Source organism: Larus michahellis, chromosome 21, assembly GCF_964199755.1.
Source record: "Larus michahellis chromosome 21, bLarMic1.1, whole genome shotgun sequence".
NCBI classification, from domain to species: Eukaryota; Metazoa; Chordata; class Aves; order Charadriiformes; family Laridae; genus Larus; species Larus michahellis.
The window spans coordinates 3,414,291-3,441,666 of record NC_133916.1 but is presented as its reverse complement, the minus strand read 5'-3'; the positions used below and the strand labels follow the sequence as shown (position 1 = coordinate 3,441,666).

Here is a 27,376-nt window from a genome sequence, read left to right as displayed (position 1 = left end):
TCCCTCCCCCAGTCAGGAACACCAGCCTCACTGGGGTAACAGCCCCTCTACTGGTTCACCAGTCTCCACTTGCTAAGGATTTCCTCCCATTTCCAACAGGCCTGAGTTCCACGTGTCTAACTCACCTGCATCAGGTCACCCGAGCTGCCGCACACCCTTCAGGCTCACCAAAATATCTGGCATTCAGCACTTCTGAAAAACCAGGCTGTTTCACGCATCTGACGTTAAGACCCCGCGCGTTTGAATGCATCAGCCCTACGGAAACCAGTACAGTCATGGTGCCCTGAAATCGCCTGTAAAGAGCTTTGCTGAATACATCTCAAATCCCCCTATTTAAAAGCTGGAAACCTGACAGCAAGAGCAATTTGAGGGCTGGCTGCACCACTAGGCTCCAAGGAACCAGAGGAGATAAAACCACCTTTGGCCTCAGTGAAACAGTTGTTTTTTTTTTTTTAAACTCGAGGAAAAACCCAGAGAGAGAGCAGCCACTAATTTAAACATTCTTCCACGGTCACAGCCAGGGTTCCAGCCTCAGCCTCAAAGCATCCAGAGCTCTGTGCGGCCGTTTGCAGAGAGATGGCTCCCGCAGAGAGGAGCGCTCCCGCTCAGCTACCTGGGGAAGAGGTGATGGGAGAAGCAAGAGGTTGCAGATTTCAGCAGCAACTTGGCTCTGGCCCTGCCTTTCTTCTCACCCTGGAGGTAAGTGACCCTTGTCACAAGGACCCCGCAGACTGAAAACGCTCTGGAGAGAGAATTCAAGTCTGCGCCGAACAAGTATGCCTTCTGAGTGGGAAAGCACACGACTACTTGGGGTGCATGCAAGTTTGTTTTTTTTTCAAGAAAAGGAAAATTCAGTCTTAGGAGCAGCACAGGAACACGAATGTGGCAGCCATTATAGACAGGAGGAGCATACGTGGCCGGGAGCAGAAGAAAGCCAGCGTGCGGGTATCTGAGTTCAAAAGTCTCCCAGATGCCTCAAGCTGACACAAGGCAAAGGTTGCAGCACCAGCTAGAACATACAGACTCAGACCTTAATTTGTTTCCCCCTTCCACTACACAGCTGATAGAAGGAGCTAATAAAGATAAGGAATCACCTCATCACTTGGACAAACGGCAATCTCCAGCATTTAGATGCCTTCAGAAGGGAAGCAGCAGCACTGCGAGAGGTGATGCTCAGGTACGTGTTCATGCCTTTCAGAGCTTGTCACACAAGCCACCTGCTCGGAAAGGAGGGAGCGAAGAAAGGATCCACTTGCCCACGCTATATTCCAGAGACGCAAATCGTTCCCTAGACTGAATGCTGAGAGGAGATAACTAACCCAAGGCAAAGTGATGTTATAGGACAAGAACCGAACGCTACAGCTGCTCTGAGCAGCGCAGCACCACCTTCCACGGCTTCACCCTGGATCTTAACACTAACCCAGCTCTAGCGAACTGCTGAGACAGACGCAGGTGCTCGCTAAACTGCGGGTGTAAGTGGCTAACAGTCCAAACCCTGCAGTGCCTCCTTTGTGCAGATAACTTCTTACACTACGCTTGTTTCTCCCAGCAAACAGATTTTTTTGAAGGGAGACGTAGATAACAGTGACCTTTAACAACTGAACCTCTGAAATACAAACAAAATCCATCGCTCAATTCTTCCTCTGTTGGACAGAAGGAACTCCCACTGCCCTCCACAAGAGCCATCTGTATGCACCAAGATAAGAGTGTCCTTGGTAGCTGCAATGAAAATGAATCCCCCATTCAAAACCAACCAAGAAAATACAACTAGTCAAGAGCAACCAGTGTAAAGCCACACACCGTGCACAAGCCTGCGCTCTGCTCCAGCAAGGAGAACGAGAGTCTTCACTGCAAGGATTTGGAAGAAGGTAGCAGGAGCTTTGCATGTTACTGCATCTTTGGCAGATGGCTGTTCCAGCCTTGTTCAGGTTTCCAAATACAATGGTGTCCCCTCACCTCGCCCCCCTTCAGCAGGATTTGTGGTGAGACAGCACTTCAGAAAGCCACCACAGCACTCGAGGCCACTCTCCCTCCCCTCGCACTGGCCTTCCCAATCCATAAATGGAGGAAGATGCACTGGAGGAAGAGCAGAGCAACCCACGCCTCTAGAAGAGCAATCCCTTCTTTGATACCAAGTCCTGGAGAGCCCCTGGAGAAGGTAAGAGCCTCAATGAAGCGACGAGCCAGGACAATAAAGGCGAATGAATACAAGGCGACAGAGCCGGATCCACCTGATGATGCTAACTCTTGCTCTGCATTCAGAAACGCAAACAAACAGCCTCTACACTAATATTTTATCACAGCAGAAATGAATGCAAACTTATAATCTGTAAGAGAGACGGGAGATTCAAAATTAAAAAGACATGACTTTTGTAAAGCTTTGCAACTACTACCGAGTGAGTTACACCTACACAAGAAGAGTTTCCTCTTGGCACAAGACTGATGCGCTTGCTCGGTTGCTCTAGGCACAGCTACTGTACATCAAGAGTTAACAAAAAGGTATTTTAAAATGCTAACCACATAGGACAGCTCTGGAACTTTAATAGATCCGTTTCTTATTAATGGGGGTGTGTATTTGTGTGTACTTCACGTACAAGAGGGAGGGAATGAGCCCTCCATGTGATCCTTGAAGTCCCAGAGTCTTTCTCTCCAACTGGATACTGAGACCTGGTCTTCAGCACGGTTTCCATCAACATGCAGGACAACTAACAGCAACACCCAAACCAAAAAGGAAAAAAAAGAAATAAAAGAAGATAAAAAAAGTTGGTAACTAAAACCAGACGATGATATTAAAAATGCAGAGCTGGGTGCAGACCCAACCTGTCATTAAAAAATGTCCGACAAAAAGAAATCACTGCACAAACCCCAGAAGATGCTAAGCAAATTTCCATTCGGTAGCAAGCAAAACATGACAGTTCCGTAAAAATGCACGCTGTCCCTTATTTAAAAAAAATATGAACAAGAAACAAACAGAAATTAAACATTTGCTCAAACTACAACCGCTCTGTAGGCAAAATATTTTTTTTAAAGATGGCTTTTTCATTTTCATTTTTTATACTTTTTTAAGCTACCTAATTATGTGTGAGAATGATTTCTAAAAAAAAAAAACCAACCAACCCATGGTGTTGGTATATTTTCTTTCTCATATCATTTAACAACACTCCTGAAATCCAGCATTCACACATGCATACTTAGATTTTGTATCTTCCTCTGGAAACAGCTAGTCTTAAGTTATTGGGCTTTTGTTTTTTCTTCTTTATCCAGAACACGGAGGCAGAGAAGGGGGGGGTCCACGTTGTGTCTGTCTGCCACATGAATCCCCCTCCCTTCCCCCAAAAGTCAGTTCTTTGTTAAATTCTCCTCTTGTCGATACCCGTTTTGTGGTTTTTTTGTGTTTTAAGACTGTCCGAAGGGATAAGGACCGTGGAAACCCTGAAAGAAAGTTGGAGACATAATCAATTTCAACAGGCAAGCAATAAAATTGATCAGTGTACACCTACAAATACTGACCACCCCATCCCAGTGCTTCGAATCCAAATTCAACCCTTTACCCACCAACATGACCTTTGTTGTCCAACCTTATGAAACGCTCCTACAACGCGGGTTTCGGTGCTTGTAGCTGGTTTCCCCAGAGATGTCAGATGCTGTCCACTTACCTCTTTCAGGTGTTATTTAGGCCAGGTAATAGCCAGGTGTTACTGGGCCACAAAGCTACTTGTATTTTCTACACCAGAGCAAAAAATCCCCTATGGATGCTACAACACCTGCGAGGCCAAGCAACTGCAGTTTCACAAGTCTATTGTAAAGATTACAGCAAATATTAAAGGAGGAGGCTGTAACTGGTAGAAGAGTCTATTTAAGAAAAAAAAAAATCATCAAGATTTGGAAATCCACGTTCCCACAACTGCCACTTTTGCTCTCTCAAGATGACAATATACGTTTTCCTCAAGTGAAAAATCAACCACCATATTGAACTGAAAAAATCAAAACGCTTACTACAGAACCCATTTTCCCTCCTTTTCATCCTGAAGTGAGTCACCTAAATGACAGATCTAGTAACAGGTCTCAAATTAACAGGAACTCCTTTCTGCAATTTCTATTGTTCAAATCATCTATCCAAGGTTTCATCAGGAAGCAAAAGAAAGCGACCGACAGGCAGGCAAGACATCTCCCAACTCATAGGGCTATAAAGTTTGTCATAATGACGAAGGTACAAACCACACACAAAATCTTCCTGTGAGATCCAGACACACACTCAGGTCAGAAGTGAGACAAGGGCAAAATGCTCAGTATTTTTCATTGTCAAAGTCAGAAGACCATTATGCAAATGCTTTTAAGCACAGTCCAGCTTCTTTCCAGCACGCTGGAGTAAGACAGCCACAGGCCCAATTAGCACAAAGTCATTCTCAGTTTTTAAATGAAGCACTGACTTCGGTTTTCACCATTTTGCCTTTAACAGGGCAAATCTCAAAGGAAATATACTGTTTCCTACATGTTTTCCTACAACTCTAACAACCTCGCTGCGTGAGCCACAGGGCCACGAAGCAACGAGTCTTGAACATGACTCGTATAAAGAAAGGATACACCTCATTAGCTTAAGCCCAGTTGCAAAAACCCAAGTTCAAGGGCTCTGTTGTTTATGTTATAAAGGAAACACTGTAAGAAGCCTGTAATCTTGCTACAGCTGGTAAGAAAAAGTTAATTCTTTAGGATATATCAGGCAGCAAAATACAAGACAATGGCAACATGAAGCACCTGTCGGCAGCTCTCAAAATTCAACCAGGAGAGGGGGATTAGCAGACAATTAAACAGGACATCCATGAACCGCATGGGAAGTACGGAAGACCAGAAACTTGGAAATTGCTGTTTGCAGACAGAAATACATGCAAGTGACGGGAAAACAAACACGCTTCTACCCTAGGAATATGCTGCACTCCCGGTTTGTAAAGCAAGGTTTTCAAAAGATCACACACCCTGCAGGCTCCAGCACAACAGTTCACCTCAGAAAGGAGAAGCTCCCACTAAAATCAAGAGGCTGAGATATTCAACATTTCCAAAAAATACAGGCACTGAAACAGGAGGAAGGGGAAGAGCAGAAGAGAAACGTTAAAATAATGTGAATAGGTGCAGAAAAAACCCCCAAAGGACACAGAAGGAAAGCAATGTTAGAAGCAAGATCCTAAGCAGTCTCACCTCAGAGGGATTAAGCTATTGTGCTTCTTGCTCTACAGAAGAAAAACAGGATTTGTTGCCGATTACCTGTACAGACACACATGCCAGGCTTTGCTTCATCTTTCAATTACCTGCAGAGGCAGCTTTGTGTGCAGATGCTGCCTGGCAAGCGCTCCCCAGCCTCAGGAGAGTGGTTTGGGCACCAGCTCTCCCAGCTGCCGGCTCCCTCTGCTGGGGCAGCCGGCCTCGAACCCTTCGTGCGTCTTACGGTTTACGTCACAGGTGAAACCTCGTTGATTTAACGTGTGCACACCGTAAGCCACAACGTCTGCATCACCCCATGACATAAAGAATTAGCAGAGCTAATCATGACACGGTCCGGAGTCTTCAGCTTCAGTCAGACACGAGAACAGTTCATCAGTCCTTTTGCTGCAGAGACACCCTGGGAAGACGCTATTAACCTTGTTTTCAGCAAAACCCTTTGGATCTTCAGATACTATTTTCTGTAGCATCTAATTTAAAGCCACACAATTATGCTAATCATGTGTTAATTAAAACCAGAATTTAGCTCACCTTCAGAGCATCAGGTTACTAAGCATATACAGCTTTGTACCACTTGCTACACATCACTTAACCGGCACCATCCCTAGAGAAGCTTCTCTCCCCAGCGATTCCAAGAACATTCCCAAAATCTGCCACCAAGATTAGCTCCTCCTGATGCAATCAAATTCACCAAGAAGAAAAAGCCCAAAGTCTTTTTGGATTGCCACTCTTCACTGCATTTCACTTACCCGTCAGATTCATTAGGATACATGAGAACATACAAAATTAAAACCCACGTGTTTCTTTTCTTTAAGATCAAGCATAGAGACTTGGATTAACATGAGACCCTGAGCACGATATTCTACCCTTTGTGAAATAAGAATACTTTCTTTTTTCTCCCTCACTAAGACGCACGCGCTCTGCAGGGCAATTCATTCTCATTACATTTATTCATCGTGCACAGTGTAATAGCATCTCGATACCTGAAAACTTCAGTTACTGCTTCAATGCAAATACCAAACTCCATTACATGGCATTTTTAAGAATAATTATCCTTTGTATGCAATATTTTACATCATAAACATGCAAAAATAATTCTGCATACAATTGCAGTTTTTCTGAGTGATTTCAACTGAAGAATTATTCGCACTATTTTGGGTGAATTCCCTTCTATTCTCAAAATGAGATCACTGTCTTTATGAAAAGCTCAGCTGCAGCTTTGCAAATTTACTTTCGGTTCTTCCAATATCTTCCACAGAAGTAATTGCTAACTTGCTAGTGAAGGCGTACTGGCTATTCATACACACAAATAATGTGAGAACAGAGGACCACGTGTTTTCAAGAAAAGGCTCTACACAACAGTTACTGGCATAAATTATCATTTGACTTCTGTATCTAGAAGGGAATTGAGATGTTTTGGAAAGTTAAAAGCTTTTATAAATACTGAGCTCTTTAAGTGAAGGCACCTGTGCTAGAAATAAAATGAAGTTAATCTTTCATAAACCATCACCACACAGGCTTTCAAATAGCTATCTTTATTTCACCTTTGTGACTGAGCCAAGATCAAGAAAAGGTACACATCAGGAGAGACAGGAGTTTGTGGTGCAGAGCTGCAAAGCAATACAGGACTCTCCCAGTGTACACTGACAGTAGCATCCGACAACGCTACAAGTCCCCGTTTCCTCGTCACCTCCTGGGCCGCTCCTAGTCAGCGCTGCTCCAAACTACGCAGAGTTCTCGACTAACTTACGTAAACTGAACACAAACAGAAGAACAAAGTATTCAGCACTTTTTTTTTTTTCTCATTCCATGCATGCTGTGCAAACATGGCGTGGCAGGTTAAGACCACCAGGAAGTTAAGAACCTTCTGCCAGCACAGCCGCTGGCAGGGCTGGTTTAGATGCACACAGCGGATGGAGTACATGAGGACTCGGGTACGCGATTAAGTTACCATGCAACAACTTCGCTCCTGTAACTTAATCAACAGCGTGCTTTTAGTCTGCAGAGAGAGAAAAGAACAGGGAAACTCTGTCGGCCTGCAATGGAGCAAAGTGAAGCTAAAAAATCAGATTATCTCACATTTCCTGCAGTCCAAAAGCACACGGAGCGGCAGGTTTCATGGATGAGCTAACATGCAGCGCTCAAACACATCAGGCTTTCACCAGATAAGCAAACCAGCTCATGCAACACCAGTTTAGCCTGCAGATGCTACGCAGCAGTGGGGCTGTCAAAGAGTAGCTATGGTAGTTCCGAGTCCGACGTTCTCCCGCTTTGGTCTACGTGAGTTTAAGCACACGGTAACTAGCCCAGTTTGAAGCCCAGATATCAGGACAGGAGGAGCTTCTCTTCTACATGGAAGCAAGCATTTCTGGGGCATCTTCCTTACCCACAGATATGGTGTGGTACCCAAATAGTTTCCAGCAGAAAAATTTGTCTAAAGTTTACAAAGGTACTCCAAAAATAGGCAAATCGGAGTGCCCTGGTTTGGAAGAAGCACGCATCTAGAAGGAGCAGCAACTTTTAAACTCGGAGAGGGGAAGCCAGTTAAAGGCTCTAAGGAAGAGAGGCGTTCAGTTTCCCCTTACATGTAGAAAGCTGTCAAGTAGCACGGATCAGAGTTCAGCTCCACACCGAATGAAGTATTATGGGGAGCATAAATACATGGGGAAAAAAGGTGTTTAGATTTTAATTTTGTGAACTCCACATATGCTTATATTTCACTGGGTCTTTAAGAGTAGCAAGAGTATCACACAGAACAGATTAATACCAGACAAGCTGTAGAACGTCCTTTGCTATGACAGTGACTATGCAAATTGTTCTGTACGGGCAAATCTTTGCAGAATCAGAACTTCTACATGCAGTTTTCTGCATTACACAGAAAGCATCAATTCCTCAATACATACGGGCAACAGATTTACACATATATTGGTTTTTTTTTTTACATATAGGTGACAAGTACAATCTGAATGTCAGTATATGGCTATCCACTTCAGATCTTTTTAGACATTTAAACCTGTACGTTTTTCCCTTAGTTAAGAAATTTAACTCTCATTCCCCAGGCACTGTAAGACTGCATCTTGCACTTTTAATGTAAAAGACTGTCACAAGAGAGCAGCAGTGACCTCGACAGTGTTGCTATGAGACAGGAGTGAGTAAATAGAAGGAAGCTATATTAGCCTCATCTCTCTCGAGAATACAGAGAGAAAGCGATTGCCAAAGAGGAGAATAAAATACCCATGCATGGGTATATCTGGACTCTAATACAGCTCATCCCTATCCTGAGATAAGCGTCCTATCCTGCGCTTAAGCACATCTTTAATTCTAAGAACATGCAAAAACTCCACTGGGAATAGACATAACGAAAACATGCTTAAAGCAATGCCCTGAACACAGACCCTGGTCTACAACCTTCCAGCAGTTTATTTGATAAGGTGAGCAGGGTGGACCCAGGGAAGGCATACACTACAGCAGGAACAAAGATCACAATCCCTTTGTTTCAACCAGATCACAGATTTCATCTTATCTGCTTACAGGGAATTCAGCATCTTGTTTGTTTTAGTGGTTTTTTTTCCTAGGAAAGTTTGTTTCACTGAGTAGAGCATCCAAACTGTGTACTCTATGCTGCTGTATATAAAGTATTTTGAATATTTCCATGCGTGAAACATTGATATACTTGTCTAATCCATCAGCAGATGGCACATCAGTGTCACTGAGATCCTGACTCCAACGGGGAATTTTAGAGGACAAGTCACACCTGCTCATTTGCACCAGAGGGAGAATAATACAAACAAGGTCTGGCAATTTCTAGTATGTTTTACAGCTGCAGATGCCAGAAACTGCTAGTTTTATCTCAAAGATTTCATGGTCTCATGCATGACTGGGGTTCTTCACGACCACTTGGCAGAGAGGAAGTCTCCACAGTGATCTGAGAAATATTTAAAGGCTGATATTATTTCTAAATACAGGACATGGGCCCTCCCGAGCACCTTAACTAGACCTTACTTACACCATTTGGTGAGATATAGCAAAAGGATATCAAACATGATTAGGGATTCACTCCATTCCCCGGGTACACAAAAGCAGACAACAATATTAGAGGTCCTGCCCAAGACAAATAAAATCCAGGAATCCCAACGTGCAACTACGTAACCAACCCACAGTTCTCTTTTGTCTGCTCCTGGAACTTCAAATAAAGCCTTTCACATCAATTTTCAATCACAAGACAGCATCTCCAAATGCAATAGTTTTCTTTACCCCTCTCAAGCAGCAGAGTACAGGTCAAGTCCCCGGGGAAGGTGGGCCAGATAGCTTTTCCTAACAGGTCCTGGAACACCATCTGCTAATCGGGTGGTTTAATACTTCTGACATCACCTTCAATACGCCCTTTTCTTCTTAAGCAGTATCCCCAGTTGGGTAGCCTGCTTACACGTTACCCCTTTTTAGAAAAAAATTAAGTATCTTGTTTTCCAGAAGGATTTCCAGCTTGCAGGAAGAAGGCATGCAATAGGGCTCGACCTACGCCACGGAAAGTGAGCATGTTCACCCAGCTATTTGAAAGGAAACCAAGTATCTAGGATGTCAAATCTACTCAAATTTGTGCACTATGGAAACAGTACTGTACCAATGTGAATATTAAGTCTGTGGCAGAACACGTCCTACCCTAGACAGGAAGGGCGAGGCTGAAACAGGACTCTGATCTGCAAACCTACCTTAATAACGGCCTCCAAAGGAAATACTAACTTGTTTTATTATGTCACAAATAGAAACACTGTAGTAGAGACAAAAAAATTCAGAAATCAATAAGCTTTCACATACCCCACCCCATCTCCAAAAAGGACCATAAAGTTATCCCTTCTGAAGCAAGAAACAAAATTTCTGATTTTATCTCAGATAATCCACCTCAAATCCACCCAAGAATATTCTGTAAATACAAAAAGAAACAAAACACACCCAAAAAAACAAGAACAAAAAGGGGAGAAAGGCCACCTACCCTACATCTGAAGCTAGATTATAATGGCTCACATCTCATAAGAGTGCTGATTGTGAACTTTGGGTTACTAGCTAAATCAGCTTACTCAAATTTAGTCAAATCTTCAGTGAAATCCTCTCTGGTAGTACTTCACTCTCCTTTTTGGCTTTTCTTTTCCATAGCATAGCTGACCTTTGCTATGTCCTCTGCATGATTAATAAGTATTGGTTTCTTACACCTACATTCTTAGAAGAGACAAAGCATTTACTCCTCAGCCAGGAGAGTCTGTTGGTACACCTTAGCTGCCGGTGCCCACACCACTCTCCTCTCACTAGGAAGGGTAAGGGGAAAAACTACAGGGAGACACCTAGTGAAAACTGAAGGCCACGTTACTGCCAAAACCCCACATCCAGGATTTCTACACCGGAACTTTCTCAGAAGTGCATATATTAGCAGTTCCACATCCGTCCACCTGCAACTGCAAACCAACGATGAAGCGATTGACAAGCTCCGCACTCAGAAAACAGGGAAGGGGGGGGGGGGGGGGGGGGAAAAGCCACCTCCAGCCTAAAGCTGACCACCAAAAGTGGAACTGAGTTTTCCCACCTAAATTAAACCTAGTATTTTAGCTATGAAAGGCTTAGCTAAGTCCACCATCTCACCAAAGCTGTAGTTGGTAACTGATCTTTATTTTCCATCAACAGATACACGGAGCTGTTACCAATCTCTGCTGGGTGCATACAACAGCCAGCCGCATGGCAGCACTCCCCACCTGAAGCACCTGAGATAGACTTTACACAGAGAAACTGTATCCATATATAGACGGCTTCTGGAGTCAGAAGAACGTGTCTCTTTCTTCAAGGAACACCACTATCCTCCGAGCAACCATAAAAGGCAGTGGCTTTCAGTCACTGCTAATTCAGGTTGTATTTGAACTTACAGGTGAAAGGCTTTATTTTTTTAATCACTTCCCAAGCCATCCATTTCACTTTTAGTGAGCAAGAATCTTGAAGCGGGAGCCAATACAGCTTACAGCAATTTATGTTTGGGGTGCAAAACACAGGAAAGGTGATTGGTAGTCTGTCAAACAGTTAATCCCGCGCATGCCATCAGTAAAAAAAAAAATGCATAGCCCTGGTGTGAAGTAGGTCACTAAAATATGATCCACTGGTAGAGGACAGGCAGTTCATCCAGTTAGGAGCTAAAGTGCTGTAGGTGAACTAATATTAGGGCTTTATTAAGTCATTCAGCAACCAAGTGTTATTGTCCTACACAGCCTGCTTAAAGTACAGTAAAGCATTTTTAAAGGATTTTAAAAATCAAACTAGTTTGACATACGACAGTACACACCTACACATACTGGCTGCATTAACAGGTGGATTCTGAATTGTAAATAATCCTGCAATTAATTTTTCACACACAAGCAAATAAAACCAGTCAAAATATCACTCAGACTCATATAGCACCCACCAAGCAAGCTTTTGAGAGAGATTTAAAGAAAAGATAATTTGAAAGTCACCTACAGTTATAAACAAGACAAGGACACAGACAGGAATAGTCCTTTGATTGACCGTTCCTGACAGGGAGCTTCTGGGATCAAAATGTTCAGCTCTGTAGTCTCCCCACACCAGCTAAGAAGTAGTTATCTGGTTAATCTTAGGGTTTGGGGGTGTGGTTATTTTTGTCCTCTTTTCAAAATTATTTAAAACTCAGGAGCACATCTAGAGAGATATTTTGACTTATTTGCACACGCAACTGGAGCGGGCTCCAGCCACTAATAGTTACAGCACCCAGACAAGATTATATAAATTTTAAGAAGGACTTGAAGCAAAAAAAACAAAAAGGTGGATCTGGTAGAGTCTATCAGAGGCAAAAGTATTTTGATATAACATGAGGAGTTGGCAGAGTCAGACAGTCAAATTCAAAACCTTCCTTAGCAGGTCTGGCAGAAGCAGAAGGGAAGGGCTTTGCAGTTTGTAACGAAGAACTATTACATACATCGGTCTCATCACCTACCCATTCTCCTGTTCTCCCAGGGCACCTACCTTACTGTATGTCACTACCGACAAGTTGTTCGAGTGACTGCTGGGGGAGAGATTTACAGAGTTTTGTGACAGTCCATTCTGATCTTGTTCGATTTGGTCAGGAGCAGGCCCCCATGTGTTTTTGCTGATTGTGCCTAGCTCGGAACCCCCAGGGTCTTTTAGGTTGTTTTCATCTGGTTGCCTGTTCTTCTGTGGAGAGGCGAATGGGTTAAAGTTTCCTTCTACCTTGCGATGCGGCTGTGTGTTGAACTCCGTTTCAAAGGATGACAGCTGCTGTGTTACACCTAGAAGTCCTCCAACTTCCACGCTGAGGATCACCCAGATGACATCTGTGGAAAAAGACACAGAGACTCGAGTTGTCATTACATGGAGTTTTTGAAGAAGGGGCAGAAGGAGAAAAACAAAACATAAATTCCATACTTTACAATAGCAAGAACAAAGACTGACTATTTAAAATACACGTTTATGAAACATTAGAAGTACTGGTTTAGCACTAATTCAGTGTCCAATCTTTCAAGAAAACTAGGCAAGTTTTACTCCTACTGAACTTACATGAACCAGCTAAGAACACATGACAAACAAACTGACATGACAACTCCAAGCTCTATATTTCAGATTACCAATAGGATGCACTGAAAAAAAGAAAACCTCAAGTGACTTTATCCAAGGCTACACAGCAAGACTGAAATGAGAGCCAGGAGATATCACAGCCAGCCTTCTATTCTGACAGTAAAGAAAAGGCAATGTTTTTTGTTTAGCTTTGAAAGGCTTGACTATTAACATAAAACAACAAAAGGGGTGACTTTGAAGGTAATTATGTTTATGACAATTCACTGCAAAGTATCTCCATTCCTGTTCCAAAACACTCACAGTAGGTGGATAAGATAACTGGGCTTGGTAGACTATTACAGGAATTCACAAAGTACTGGCTAGAATAAGAAACATATTTACAGTTCTTACCTAGTGCATGTCTGCCTCTTGTACATAGATAAGATTGTTATTTTACCTACGACTTCATTTACGCTTCATGCAAACATTATGGCCTATTTACATAAAGACATTTCTTGATATGTAACCAAATCCAGTTTTATTGCTTTTTTTTTTTCCACCTCACCATTAAGTGCGCTCCAGTTTTGCTTTGTGGCACAGAGAGGGAGAATGAGGAAGAACAGCAGCAATACCTTATCTCGCCTCAGCAGATCTAATAACAGCACCTCGTGCCACATGTAATTGTTTCCAGGTTTTCTGCAGCCAAGTGTTAACCTACAAGGGGCTCCTTCCTGCTGCCACTGGTAGCCGGGGGGAAGGAGACAGCAGGTACTTCTGCTGCTGGGTTTTACCACCACGGCTCCCCCAGGAGCAGGAATCCACAGAACCTCCCTGGGGTTCAACAGGGCTGGGCTCATTAGTTTGCATTTTACGACCCAATTAAAGACCGTGGGATGTTACCTTCCAATAACACAACCTGCTGAAGGCCCCCCAGCGCCCTGACGGGTTGTAAGCGCTTTGGGGACACCACCAACGCCCCACCCCCGCCGCCCGGCGGCAGCGCAGCGCCCCCTGCTGCCCGCCCGCGGCGCAACGCCCGGCCCCACCGCTCGCCCCGGGGCTACCAAAGCCCTACCAGCGTGAAAAACCACCAGCCCCGGCCTCTTGCCAGGCCCTCGGTCGGCTGTTAGGCCCAACCTCCGGGGGACAACTAGCATTAAAAGCCATTAATTATATCAAAGGGGAAGGGCATCTTTGAGTCTGAGCTCAGTAGCCAAAGGGATTTGAATTTGTAGATTGTTTTCTTGCAAAACGTGCAACTTCAGGAAGTTTAGGAAGATCTTAAACTGTTTGTCAGCTGCTGGGAAAACCTCAGCTTTATAAACACACCTTTTGTGGTAGGTATCACAAGCTGAACACGGCTTTCAACCTGCGTGGGGGAATTTATGCCCTTTCTTCAGGGACCAGCCACATCCCCCTCCAACACTGCAGAGTCGTACATTTGCCGACAATTCTGCCAAAAACCCCATGCTTCTGAGCAAAGAGTTATTTTTGATTCCGAGCGCTAACATCTCTCACTCAAACCCATGCACTCGGGATACTCCCAACTGCCAAAATAGACACAAAGATGTTCTCAGTATAAACTAAAGCTGGCTAAAAATGACTGAAAGGCTCCAAATGAATGAAGATGTTGGTGGCTCAGCCTGAGGCACGAGGCAAAACGTCAAAAAGTGGGTTTTTAACATAGAAAATCAGTTCATAGTAGATGCACCAAGTTATACTATTAAAACCCGGGCCTTTACTAAACTTCTCAGATGAGGTTTTCACTGTTTAAATAGATTTTTATGCCCGTATGTAGTTCACAATGTTCAGCACTGGAAAACTGGGAAAGAATCCCAACAAGGATCTACTGGGAAAGAGTCTCCAGGAGAACTGTGCAAGTCCCTTTGTTTTTTCAGAGCTTTGTGTAATCAGCAATTGGTTCCAGTGTTTAGAAAACAGTTCTGCGCTGACCAAGACAACAAAAGCAGCTCACTTGATGTTTTTCCCAATTCTATTTTCTATATTTAGGCTCAGAGCTGGCAGCCCTCTACCTTCACCGCATGGTTATCAGGAGAGCGTCTGCAAGGGGCTGGGAATCTCCATTTTTCCTGCGGTGGGAATATCAGGAATAGCCTGAAGCAGCGGCAAAGGGATCACTCACCTCCGTAATAGAGTCCTGTGGCCGTGCACATTCGCCACTGTCCCTGATACATTCCTGCCGTGCTGGGGCTGCACATCTGAACGCTGACGTCTGCAATCTCCTGGGGCTCCAGGGACCTGACCATCACCATGTTAACGTGGCCAAACTGGTCTCCCCCGACATACTTCAGACAAACCCCCGGGGGCCACGCCTCTGTCCCTGGGATTAAAGAGAAGAAAGAATTACTGACAGTGCACCAGGAAAAGCTTTGTGTCTGTTTGTGTAAGACTGGGTGAAACACGCTTATTAAAACAGTTGTGCAATTGTTCAACAGTCAAAGGAGTACCAAGATACACATAACACAGCCAGCCATGGATGCTGAAGAATACAGTTTTCAGATAAGGCTTAACTGGTCCATTTAGAGACCAGCAGGACAATTTATATTTCTATTTGAATTATCTCTAGGTCTTCTTTACACAGCAAAACTCTCAAAGTTTTTGCAGCAATTCTCTGCTGCTGCAAAAAAATATATAATATAAATTACCATAACCAACATGCACATGTATTTTTACCAACACTAGAGATAACAATGAGGTCAGACCTAGGTGGGTTCCCCCCCCGCCATTTCTTTCTGCCTCCCTAAATGTAGCTCCTGAGCCTTGCGACATCAAAATACACGTTAATAATACAAAGTGCTGGAAACATTTTCTTTCAGGGATTTATTCTTTTTTAAGCCTGTTAGCAGTCTCAGGAGAAACTAACGGTTTGAACTATAATTGAAGAGCTAGTACTATTTTCTAAATGGGTTTATTTCCCTTCATGCACCAACCCTTCTCTTAGCCTTGTGCAAAGGTGGAAAGGATTGTGAACATATGATTTATTTGTGGAGATCAGTGTTTAGACTGCAGATACTGGGACTGACAGCGTGACCTGGCAATCTGTAGAGATACAGAAAACAGTTACTGCGTGCAAGCACAGCCATCTCCGCCAAAGATAACACGTACTGGGGCAGACAAAATGAAAAGGGCTTCTGAGACTTGTGAAAAATCAGTTTAGCAGAATTTTCTTTTGCTTCTTCCCCAATTACGTGACATGACTAAGCCAATGACTTTAAGAGTACCTTCTGCTTGCTTAAGGTCGATGGAAAGAGCTAAGGAAAGGCTGAACCACCAAGAAGCTTGGAACCACTCTGTGTCTAGTCTGAGACGAGAACAGTGGATGCTGGTCTGACCTCAGGTTACCCCAAAGAGCATCCTTCACAACAGCTTGCCTGCTAATTTAATCCCTGTGGATACTTCAGTGAAGACATGGCAGGGACCGGTTTTCTAGTCAAGTCCTTATTTGTGGAATTCACAATCTAGCGGAGAAAGCATGATGTGAACAAGTAAAGTGGAATATTCAGAGCGGGGGATTGGAAACGCTGCTGAGATAGGGAGGTCTCTGGAAGAGCAGCCGAGTCTGAGCTGACCTCAGACTATGGCGCGTGGGAGTTGAGCATGAAGTCTCATCTGAAAAGGTTGGCAGCCCAGCAACATGGTTCAGTTTAAATAATTTATGTGATTTTTATCGGTTTTAATGGCTTTAGGCTTGCAAGGTGCCTAAAACGCTGCAACTGATAAGGCCCATAAAATGAAATGATGATTATGTCATTCTATTTCAGTACACTCATCTCTCAGGAGATGATAAATTGTAGTAACTGTCCTGCAGAGCCAGCAGCAGCTGGGGGTAGAGTGGGAAGAGGAAATAAGTCTGTTAAATCCTGCTGCTCTTTCAGCAATGGTTCTACTATACAAACTGGTCTTTTGGCAGACCAGCCAAGCACCGTTCTGGAAGATATCGGAACAGGGTACAAGTTTTTAATAACACATACGAAAACCTGACTGAACCTAGCTTACTGCTTGCATGCTTGAAACTGACAATCTCTCAGAGCTCTGCTTGTCATACTTGTCAGACACTAAATGCTCCGGTGACACATGCCTCAGGTATTTCGTGTTCTAGAACTGAAGTCATTTAATCAAGGGTTCCTGCAGAGCTGTTAAAACCCTTGGCTTTGCTTCAGTTATCTACCTAACAAGCAGATATTATCTGGAAACACTATTGTCCTTTGATATTATACCTTAATTAAACCATAAAATGGTTTTAAAGTGCTATAGCCCTCCTTAAACTGCCGTCATAACACAGTATGTGAAGTTGCATTTAACTAAAACATGCCTCAACAGCATGGTTTTAACAAGATCTGGCCTCCAGCACCACTGTTAGAGCACAGATGTACATTTTAAGCAGCCAGGCTTTAACCCACATAGAAGCCAGAAAAAATGTTGGCCTTGCCAGGAACTCGTAAGTTAACTCCCTTTCCTCATTTTAGAAGACCCATGGATTTCAGAAGGTCAAACATTCCAAGAACAATGAAACATTGCTTGAACGAGGATGTTAAATTAAGGCTGAATTTGCATGCAGGAAAGAGTACATCAGAGGAACAAGAGAGGAAGGAGCCTGAAAGGAGCGAGACAGGGGGGTGTAGTCACAACACACACAAATTATGATACTAATAGTGGAGAAACAAGACCTGTCAAACTTACTACATTTGTAAGACTTGTATTTGAGACAGTTAGAAAAAAAATTGCCAGTCAATTTTTCACATTTCTGGAGTTTAAGCAAGCTACACGTCTGTATACAATGTATACAGAGCTAATATTGTTAATTAGCTAATAAACAAGCTAATACAAACAGAGGCAAAAAAGTAAACTGAAATAATTAGCCTTTTCTATAGAATACAGTCTTTATAAATTAGTGTTCTTAAACACATACACACCCCCTCTTCTCACCTCTCATGTCCTGATGAAATACTCTTAGATTTTTAGTATGGTTTTAGTCTGTTATACTTTGATATTCAGCACAAATCTGTACAGCACTCAAATACTGCAGTTATTTACAAGCAGAAATACAACACAGCTGAACTTTACTCATGATGATTCATGATATTATACCTTGCTGTGCTATCATTCTCCTTCACAAAAGTGCAAGCAGGTCAATTAAATTCAGAGACACAGCTTAAACATTCATGCAACATCCTGTCATCACAACACTTGAAGACAAGGTATTCCGCTTTACATCCATGGATCTCATTTTTCTCTCTGACTCCATCCGAACAGATCAAGCACTGAGAATGTATTTTGCCCAGTCTCACTTCCTGGATTCCAGTCACTGTTTTGACTTATTTCATACTGGAATGTGGTCTATCCAGCCTTTCATCCTCTCAAAGCATGAGAAAGCAATTCTGTCAGAAGCGTATTAAAAAGCAAAGGGTACTTGCCAGGTTACCCTTGCATCGCTACCTCTTCTCACCATCAGATCATTGTATCACTGCCTCCACAGAGAACTATAAAGAGCCAAATGACAGGGACAGTCAGAGAAATGGTGTGATGAAGGGTAGTGGCAATATACAGGCTGGTCATGAGGTAAAAGGCTTTGAGATTAAAAGGAATTTCTTCACTGACTTAACAACCTTACTCTATTTGTTTGCATCAAGTAATCAGAAACATGACTGGCTAGCTAAGGATTCTTGATCTATTTTCAGATTTAACTACTTGCGCTAAAAAAAAAGAGCCACAAAAAACCAAACTTGTACTTCAATTTCTTTTATCTAGAAGTTTCCTTGAGTTTTTGTTTGTGTGGTGGCATGAGGAAGACGACTGGTGAACTGAGCTGCGTGTCTCACCACAAGTTGTGCAAACGTAAGATGGGGAATGCACAGGGGTTGGCAGGCTACCTCCTTCAGTAGCAAGGTGGCTCTAGTCCAAGTTAAGTGCACACGAACCTCCTCCTTACGCCAGCATCTCTCCTGCTAGCTCTGCCACCCTATCACATAATACACGCTACGTGGGGTTTGCTACAGACCAAAAGTCTTACCTGTGTTCTGTATCCTCCATGTTTTTGTAAACTGGGTATCAGGAGGGATGGACTCTCCTTCACCTATGGTGACATCTTCAACAAAGGACATGGAGGGTACATTGATATTTGGACTCTCAAAATCATAGTAGGCTCCAATGGCGGCTTGTAGATTCCTAGAAAGCAAAAAAAGTAGATTACAACCTGAAGTACAGGTGGGTCAGGTCCTTTCCACAGGTTTACATAAGTCATCCTAAACAGTTAAGCAAAAATATTATCCAGACTACATTAGCTCTGCTCTCATGTTTTTTTAAAAGCTCTATCACACATGGATGCTCCAAGATAACAGAGCTCAAAATACAGTATTTTACTCACCAGGGACACTATTTTACACCACTTTTCTATTCTGCTTATTTTCACTGGAAATCTTGGAACTTACAAGTCTTGGCGACCTCTACCCCATTAGCCCTTTATGAAATTTGCCAAGAAGTTCAAGAGATACCGAGGGAAGCGCTATGTAGCAGCATGTAAACAACAGGGCGGTTTCTCTATACCAGCCTTGTTTCCTGAGCTAATTTCAGAAGGACTGAACCTCTCCATTTTATTTTGTCACAAAGGGTCTGAAAGGAGCACAAGATGAACAAAACCCAAGGAACACTCTTATGATAGCTCTCAGGGCCAAAGGGCATCAGTAGCTATGGTTAATAACTCAAGCCTTGCTGCGTTTGAAACACGTGGTCATGTATGAGCCATGAGTACCCTTAAGAGTATTTATTAATCATTAAAGTGCCAGCTCAGCTCTGGATAGTCACAACTCAAAGGAACTTATAAACCACCTGAGTCAGAAGTCCTTACTGAATAAAGACAAACGACAGTGGAAGTCTGATATATTAAGGACGTTCAGAAAGCCACAAATGCTATTGATTCCTGAGTCGTGGTGTAGCTGAAACTCATATGATAATTAATTTGAGAAGAGGAGCAGTCAAACAGGAAGAGGATTCATGAGTCTTAGCTGCTGTTCCACGATATACTATTAAGTTATTATGTAAGTGTTTGGCAAGTCATGTAATTCCTCTGTTTACGCATGTCTGTGAGGTTGTGGCCCTAATTTACATGTTGTGAGTAGGTGCTGTGAGAATGGAGATGACTAAGACCTCACCAAATGCAATGGGCATAAGTGCTTTTTAATCATGATTACAAAAGTCTCTGTTGCTTTTTTGAGCAGGACAGAAAAAAAATCCACCCAAACCTTCAAGAACTGGGAACCACCACCTAAAACAAAGCCACGCAGAAGCCGCGCTCCATGGGTACAGTGATATATTAAGGGTTTGTATTGTGTGGTGGAGTGTCATGTGTCTAAACCAGCGCCAGAAAGCCAAGGTGAAAACAAGAGAAACATTTGCAGCATGACCCTGAGAAAGAGCAAACATAGGGATTTTTGGACTGCTTGCCAGCTGGAAAGAGGCTCGAAACAGTGAGCGAAGAAACTGCCTCCTGTTCAAGTGCTACAGTGTTCAAGGGGGAAAAAAAAATAAAATCCGGCATTCGGGATAAAATCAGAACTGCATGGGAGCAGCATCACTGCTTTCTCCTCACACAAAACATAAAGGACCAAAAGTGCAATAGCTAATAGCACTGGAGCTCGGGTCAAAGGGGGTAAGAGCGGTATTAGGCAGATCTGCGAGCCACCCGTGAGGGAGAGGACCTAAACAACAGATGTATCAGTTTGATAATCCATCACAAGTGACAGAAGATAATCACTGCAGGAGTTACCGACATCCCGCTAAATCTCCCAGAGTACGGCCAATGCGTTAGGAGGCACTGGAGGAATGTTGGGCACAACATGACCATGGTGATCGATCGGCAAATTCAGCAAACCGAGGCTTACAGCGAGATCTTTCGCCATCAACACAGGACGGACTTTGATACGGAGGGGAGACAGCCACTGTGTAAGATTTCCACGTTTAGAACAATGAATTTCAGCCCAGAAGCCATTATTCAGCTGGAGGCACTTTCTACTTAGGAGTGTCCGGGCTATATTTAATACAGCTAGCTCAGTCGAATGCTAGAGGAAGGGTGCATGTCACATTAGCCAATAAATAGAGACAAATGCTCAGTTTTACGTCACTAACCGCCTGTTGCTTATACACTGCACAAGATTTACATAACTCACAACGGGGCTGTGCCAAGAGACTCCTGTTCGCTCAACCAGCTAACACTGTGATCTGCCGTTGAGTTTGCACTAGGATTTCTTCCTGTATTCCAGCAGTCCGAGGCAAAAAGACATTCTAAGAGCTACAAAAGGCAGCAATACAGCTCTTTCTCTTCCTGGTCCACTACTACATAAATACATTTTCAGACGTACCACAACATTTTGTGAGTTTTGATTCTGGAATCAGTAGCAATGATGTTTTATTGACATTGAGAGGAAGAAAATAAAAGTTCCAAGGGGAAGATTTCTACTGTAATTCTTTGTAAGGCAGCCTGCACTGTTTTTTGTTTGCTTGGCTGTAAATACGCTTCAAAAGGTAGTGGGCTATTTGTGCACATAGGCCCTCTGCCAACTCTCTTCCCCTCCCTGTGTCATATTTCATTGCTTGCTTTGCCATTGGGAAACAACTCCAGTCCTCTGCAGCATTTAGTTAAAAACTAACTAAAGAAGAACACATGCTGAAAAACAGATTTGCCACTCTTTTGTGATCAGATATTTGCAAACCAACCCGCCTGCTCCCACCGTTTTGACCAATGCGCAGAGGGTTTTGTTTGGGGTGAGCCCTTTTGCGTGTTTGAATACACCTTGGCCTTCCCACTAGAGAACTAAAAAGAAGCTTCCAGAAACTAAACAGAAATTGAAAGTGGCAAGAGCCAAAGTCAGGATGACAAAGCAAATCTGACTTAAGTTCAAGTTCTTTGACACAGACAACCCTACAAGATAGCCACTGAGCGGCCGTATGGCACTGCTCTGCTGCAAGAGATACCCACAGCGCTCACATTTTAGTCATGTTCTCTGCTTACACAACCAGCAGCCTAGCCCTGCTAGCTTTGTTTCCACTCTTTCCAAAAGACACTGCTCCCCCTCCTTCCCTACCCCACAAAAAAACAAGTATCAGCTCCAACGCAGTACTTTGCTTGGGGAAAATGAGTGCCATTTGAGAGGCAAACTATTTGGAACCTGATTATTTGCAGGTATTAGAGATTAATTAGAACACCCTGCTGCTCAGCTTTTCTACTACAGGCACAAATTAGTGGACTTCACCAGCAAATGCAAGCATTTATGAGAGAGATAGCTTCAAGGTCAAACACACTCAAGGTCCTCAAATTTGTGTTTTTATATCATATATACACACACTCTTTTTTTTTTTTTTTAGGTCTTTACCCTTGTGCCCCAGTTGTAATTGCACAGCACCAACTGCAGATGCTTCAGGGACAGGAGTTAGACCTCTGAGAGGAAAGGGTTATCACCTAAAGGCTCCTGCTTACACCTCCATGCCTGCTTTATTTTACTCCTCCTCGGTGTGACTTGCACCACACTACCCCTTTGCTCTCTGCCATATGAGATAAATTACTATTATAAACCAAGCGACTTTGAAACGAAGATGAGCGTGCCAAATCCAGTCAGTGTAATTTACATGACTGTTCTCGCCTAATTACAGGGATTGCCATACATCTCTTTGTTAACATAGCCCTTCAGGTGTCAGGCTCTCCTTACCTTTCCTAAATTAAGCAATTTTTCCATTTTTAGAGCAGTCCTGGACTGCAACAGTTTGTAGCTCTGCCGTACTTACAGAGCAGGTCTGACAGGATTTAGCCTCAAACTCCTGGAAAAGCCTGCAATCAGAAGTCACCCCAGCACCAGGTGAGCCCACTTAAAATCAAAACAGTGCTCAATTCTAGTCCTAAGAGCAAGATTCTGGAAAGACAGAGGGGAGAAGGCAGCAAGTAAAGGGTATAGCTCTGAATTATCAAGCAAATCCATTCTAACTACAGGTATCCCACTCCTTCCCCTCCAAGGGCATCCCATGACTCTTAACATGTCAAGTGCTTTTCCAACAAAATATTACCCACAGAACTAGAGAAAGTTGTTCCTTTTCAAATCAATTCTTTTGCTCTGCTGCTTTGTTTCAAGCCTCAGGAGCTAAATTACAATAGTGAAGTTAAAACCTTCTCTGCTAATAGCTCTGGAGATGTCCCTTAACAACTCTTAAGTGTTTGCAAAGAGATGGTTTATCTTGAGCCATTCTTTCCCTTCCCTGTTTTTTTCCAGACAGCCTTTTGTTATGTTAAACCAATATATTTAGACAGTAATTACTCCCAATTAACTAGGTCACCAAGCAGTATTCAAAAATAAAAGAAACTCTTCCAAATCAATTCACAAACAGGAGGCCTCCTTATACAACCTAACTGTTGTGCAAACAAAAAGCAATATATGGGTAATTGGAAATATTTTTTTTATTAATTGAATCAGATTCTTTTTTAGGAGAATGAAGAAACCAGAGCACTGAGGCTTACTCACTGCAGCCTTATGCAAAGCAGGGCAGATGCACACTGCTTAATCCTTCTGTTACCAATAAAACATATGATCTTTCAACATATAGAAGTTAAGCATCTTGGAAGGAAAGCAATACAAACCGGTCATCCTAACGTACGAGACAAGGGACGTTAGAGTCCTGGCACACAGATATTCTCAAAACAGGTAGAGGGAAAGCAAATTGGAGGAATTGTCTGCCATCCAGCAGCTGTAACCCTCCCACACACCTCTCCCACCAACCATCACGCATGGCTGACACAGGGAACAGTATTTTGGTTTTGTTTTCAATCCAGTAGCTTAAAGATCTGAACTCTAAAAAACCCCTTATGATGTGCAGGTTGTCTAATGTATGCGGTGACACATAAGAATTCCACTCCAAAATAACATTTACAGTAGAAAGCAACAACTTTAAAGTTTTAACCATAAATGTTATAGGAATCTGTAAGCTTTCATTATTGATAAATTCTGTGATAAAAGGTCCAAAGAGATTTTTTTTTTTAAATAAATATTTTTGAGGGGTAAAAATCCAAATCAAACAAGCCTAATCTCAAAATCCAGCACACAAAAATAGCTCCTGCCCATTCCTACAGCCACATCACCTATCACCAGCTCACAGGTCAAAGTTTCCAGTGCTCTGATTCTCCTGAGCTGTCAGAAAAAGCAAAGGCTGCACTTCTCACTCAGTGCAGCACCCAGTTAGCCTTCAATTTAGAATTTCACACAGGATGTAGCCCTTAGATCACACACAGAGAGTAAGTAGAGGACATTTATTAAGTCAAGTAAAAAGCACTTTGACAAATGGACTCGGTCACTTCATTGTGCAGAGCAACTGTAATAAAGTGAATGACAAGTTACATTTCTCTCCGTCTGTGGAGGTAGAGAAAAGCCAGGCATGTGCCCAAGCTGTAATGTATGTTCGGTGTACATCCTCAGCACTCATATATGGCACAATATTTTGTCATGAGAAAAGCAACTCGGGTGTTATTCTCCTGGAAACATGCAATGCAAAAACTGAGCAGCAACACAGAAGTACAATACAATCCCAAGAACATAATATGTTATGTAGAACACCTTGTACTCTTTCCGTAACTGAATTCTCAACCTTTACAGTCCTTTCGCTCATTCTCCAAATGCAATAGGTAACGAGGCACCATAGTGCCCCACATCAGGTGTCTATTGTTAAAACCAGAAAGAAATTAACAAAAGAAAAAGTGCAGCAGATGGATAATTTCTCACTCCTAAATAATGGAACATCTCTACATGATTCAGGTGGGAGAAACTAAAAACGTACATGGAGGACATCCAAATGAGGCAATCCTAAATCCACTCTTTTTATCTCTTAGTCTCTGTCATCTTATTTGGATTTTATTTGCCCCAGCTACTGGAGAACTGGACTGGTAACACTACAGGCTAGGACATCTCAAACAGCTACCCTACTGCTCCTGAGGTAGGAGATGCTTCACTCAAAGCCTTAAAGCAAGCTGAAGGGGGTGGGGGAAGAGACACTCATTTCACCACAGGGAAGCACTTCTACCTGGAGTTTTCAATTCAAACATTTTCAATAGAGATGACACATGGCAATTAAGTGGAAAGTCTCAAGATGTTTTGAAGGACTGGAATTTTAATCAGTGAACGGCTTCCAACAGACATCATTTCACAAAGCAAAATGTGTGTATCAGTTATCTTCATTCTTGACCTCTCTTTACACTAAACCATGAGGTTGGGAAACCATCTTCGATGATCCAAAAGGACCGCTGAGTGAAGTTGAAAGCTTTAAGCTGAACTTACACAGCTGAAGGAAGCGGGGAGGAGGGGAAAAAAAGCTGGCTAATTCGAAGCTTATGTATTTTCTCACATGAAGCCACAGAAAGACATTTCATTGTCTTAGCTGAAAACAGCCAGTTCCAAATACAAGTGGGATGTTCCAGGAAGAACACAGAAACCTGCAGTGACCAGAGGCAATACTGTGCTCTCCGCAGGGGCAGCATGAGGAGAGAAACTGAGAGGCCACGGAAGAGGCACACCATGTTCAGCACACCCCAAACCACCAAAGGAAATCACTTTCCTTTAGCAGACTTCTGTGTACAAACATGCACACACATCGGTGGGGTCTCGGCTGAGCACTATACCTTGGCAAAGAGCAGCAAGGGGCCTCAGTGACAGAATCCATACCACGATGCTGCTACAAGCACAAGTCCACCCAGCCATCCCCAGCAGCTGAGCCCTCCTAAAGCAGGTGGTCAGGAGCTTTTAGTGCAGGGTAAAATATTTTGAGAATGTCACGGCAGGAGCTTGCTCTCTACTTGCTGCCATTGAAAACAAGCAACATCTCTTTCCAGTGGCAAGTAATCAAGAGCTGCCAGTACGCAAATATTCTGTAACTGCTAATTCCTCAGTATAAACTATGTCACCAATCTATAATTGTCTGCATTAAAGTAAAGGGGGATTAAGCTACAGAAACTGTCTGAGAACAAGTTCAGGCATGTAAGGCAGTCCAGCTGGACTAAAATTATATTGTACCCAATTCCTTCTGCTACAATTGTCCGCTTACATTTCCATTTCCCATGCACCCAATTTTTGTATGTTTTGTAATTTGGAGTACAGAACAAATATAGTATGCTCCATAGTTAAAAATATATTTAAAGTGTAGATTTCATTCAAAATAATCAGGTCAAATATTTGAGTTATTCTGGAGAATAGGTGTTTGATTTTTTTAATGCACTAAATGAAAGCTGTCCACGAAAATATTTTTCAATTGTTTAATTCTATAATTTTGTTATGTTTAGTAGCATCAGGGGACAGTTGTGGACACCAGAGATGCAACAGTCTGCAGTAGTTCACATGTACTAAGATGACATCCACTACACTTTACGTTAGCCACAAGAGATTAAACAGTTTAAGAACTATTTTCTGCTCCCCAGCCATGGGGTACGAGCGACCCCATGCACACACCGCTTAGCAGCGGCCACAGCTCAGAGACTGCCAGGCTGTTCTGGCATTTCGGTGACTGTACATCAAGAACTACTAGACTCGTTTCTATGGTGTCTCTTCTGCCTGTAAGGACAGCAGTTCATCAAATATTTTAGAGTAAGAATGCCATCAAGAGTTTAAATCCTCATCTTCCCTCTCCCCTACTACTTAGCTTTATCAAAACCCAAATGATCTATTAAACCAAGGGCTCCACACTCTTCTCACCAGATTCAGTTCAACTGGTCACCACCTGCAAATATTAATCTGATTAGAGTCACATTAAGACCTAGATCATTTAAAATACTTCCTATGTAGAGACACATAACACGAGACTGTTTTGTTTTTATCACCTGATATAGGAAGAAGAGAAGCAAAGTAATGCGACTTCCCAGCCGCCACTATCACTTTCCTACCAGATGTCTGGATGAGTACTGAACTAACTCAAAGAGGTTTCCAGAGAATGCAGAGGATTGACTCGAAAGATCAGGTCTTGGGTTTTGTGCCTCCTCCACAATTCCCCCCGCTGCCCTCTCAAAAGGAAAGGAGTATCAAAACCAAGCCTGAGATTTACACAGAGCAGGGGGGAAGTTTTCCTCAGATTTATCTGAATGTGGATTAGCAAAAGGGAGTCCCATGGACAACAACAAAGAGCAAGCCATGGACAGCGGGGACCCCTGAACTCTTCTAAGGTAAAGCAGACACAGCACAACTCCCCTCTCGCGATGGCATAATAAACTCTGTGGCAAATCCAACAATGACAATACGAACATGAAAGCAAGGTTTATATTCATTAGTTCCAGGAAAGAGAAAATCCTGCCGTTTGTTGTTTTATCCTACCTTCCCTTTGACTTCTCACACGTGGAGAAAGAGAAGAAACTCAGTAAATGTAGCAATACAGAACATCTATTGAAAAATCAGATGGAGTTCTCTGATAGCAGTTGATTAGTTTACTGGTCATCAACAAAAACATCACCTTCAAACAGCTGTGGGAACCAAATTAATTTGTTCACACTTCAGTCAGGATATCCAAATGAAAACTAGAGAAGAGATCTTGATATAAGACCAGACAAGAATAGACTTTTTTCCCCACA

At 42.9% G+C, this 27,376-nt stretch overlaps 1 protein-coding gene across 3 annotated transcripts in view; it reads right to left on the bottom strand.

Annotated features, from left to right (window-relative positions):
* Window positions 1–438: 438 nt before the first annotated feature.
* ILRUN (inflammation and lipid regulator with UBA-like and NBR1-like domains) overlaps window positions 439–27,376 on the bottom strand; it is a 33,656-nt gene continuing 6,718 nt past the window's right edge. The window contains exons 2-5 of one of the 3 annotated variants that reach the window (XM_074564777.1): window positions 18,809–18,963; window positions 14,921–15,118; window positions 12,229–12,557; window positions 439–3,432 (exon numbers count right to left, since the gene is read on the bottom strand). In XM_074564777.1, coding sequence (XP_074420878.1) covers window positions 3,397–3,432; window positions 12,229–12,557; window positions 14,921–15,118; window positions 18,809–18,963 — 718 coding nt within the window. In that variant the 3' untranslated portion in view covers window positions 439–3,396. Of the gene's footprint in view, window positions 3,433–6,733; window positions 7,214–12,228; window positions 12,558–14,920; window positions 15,119–18,808; window positions 18,964–27,376 lie in introns of those variants that run through there. The other 2 variants (XM_074564776.1, XM_074564778.1) reach the window with 2 other exon arrangements.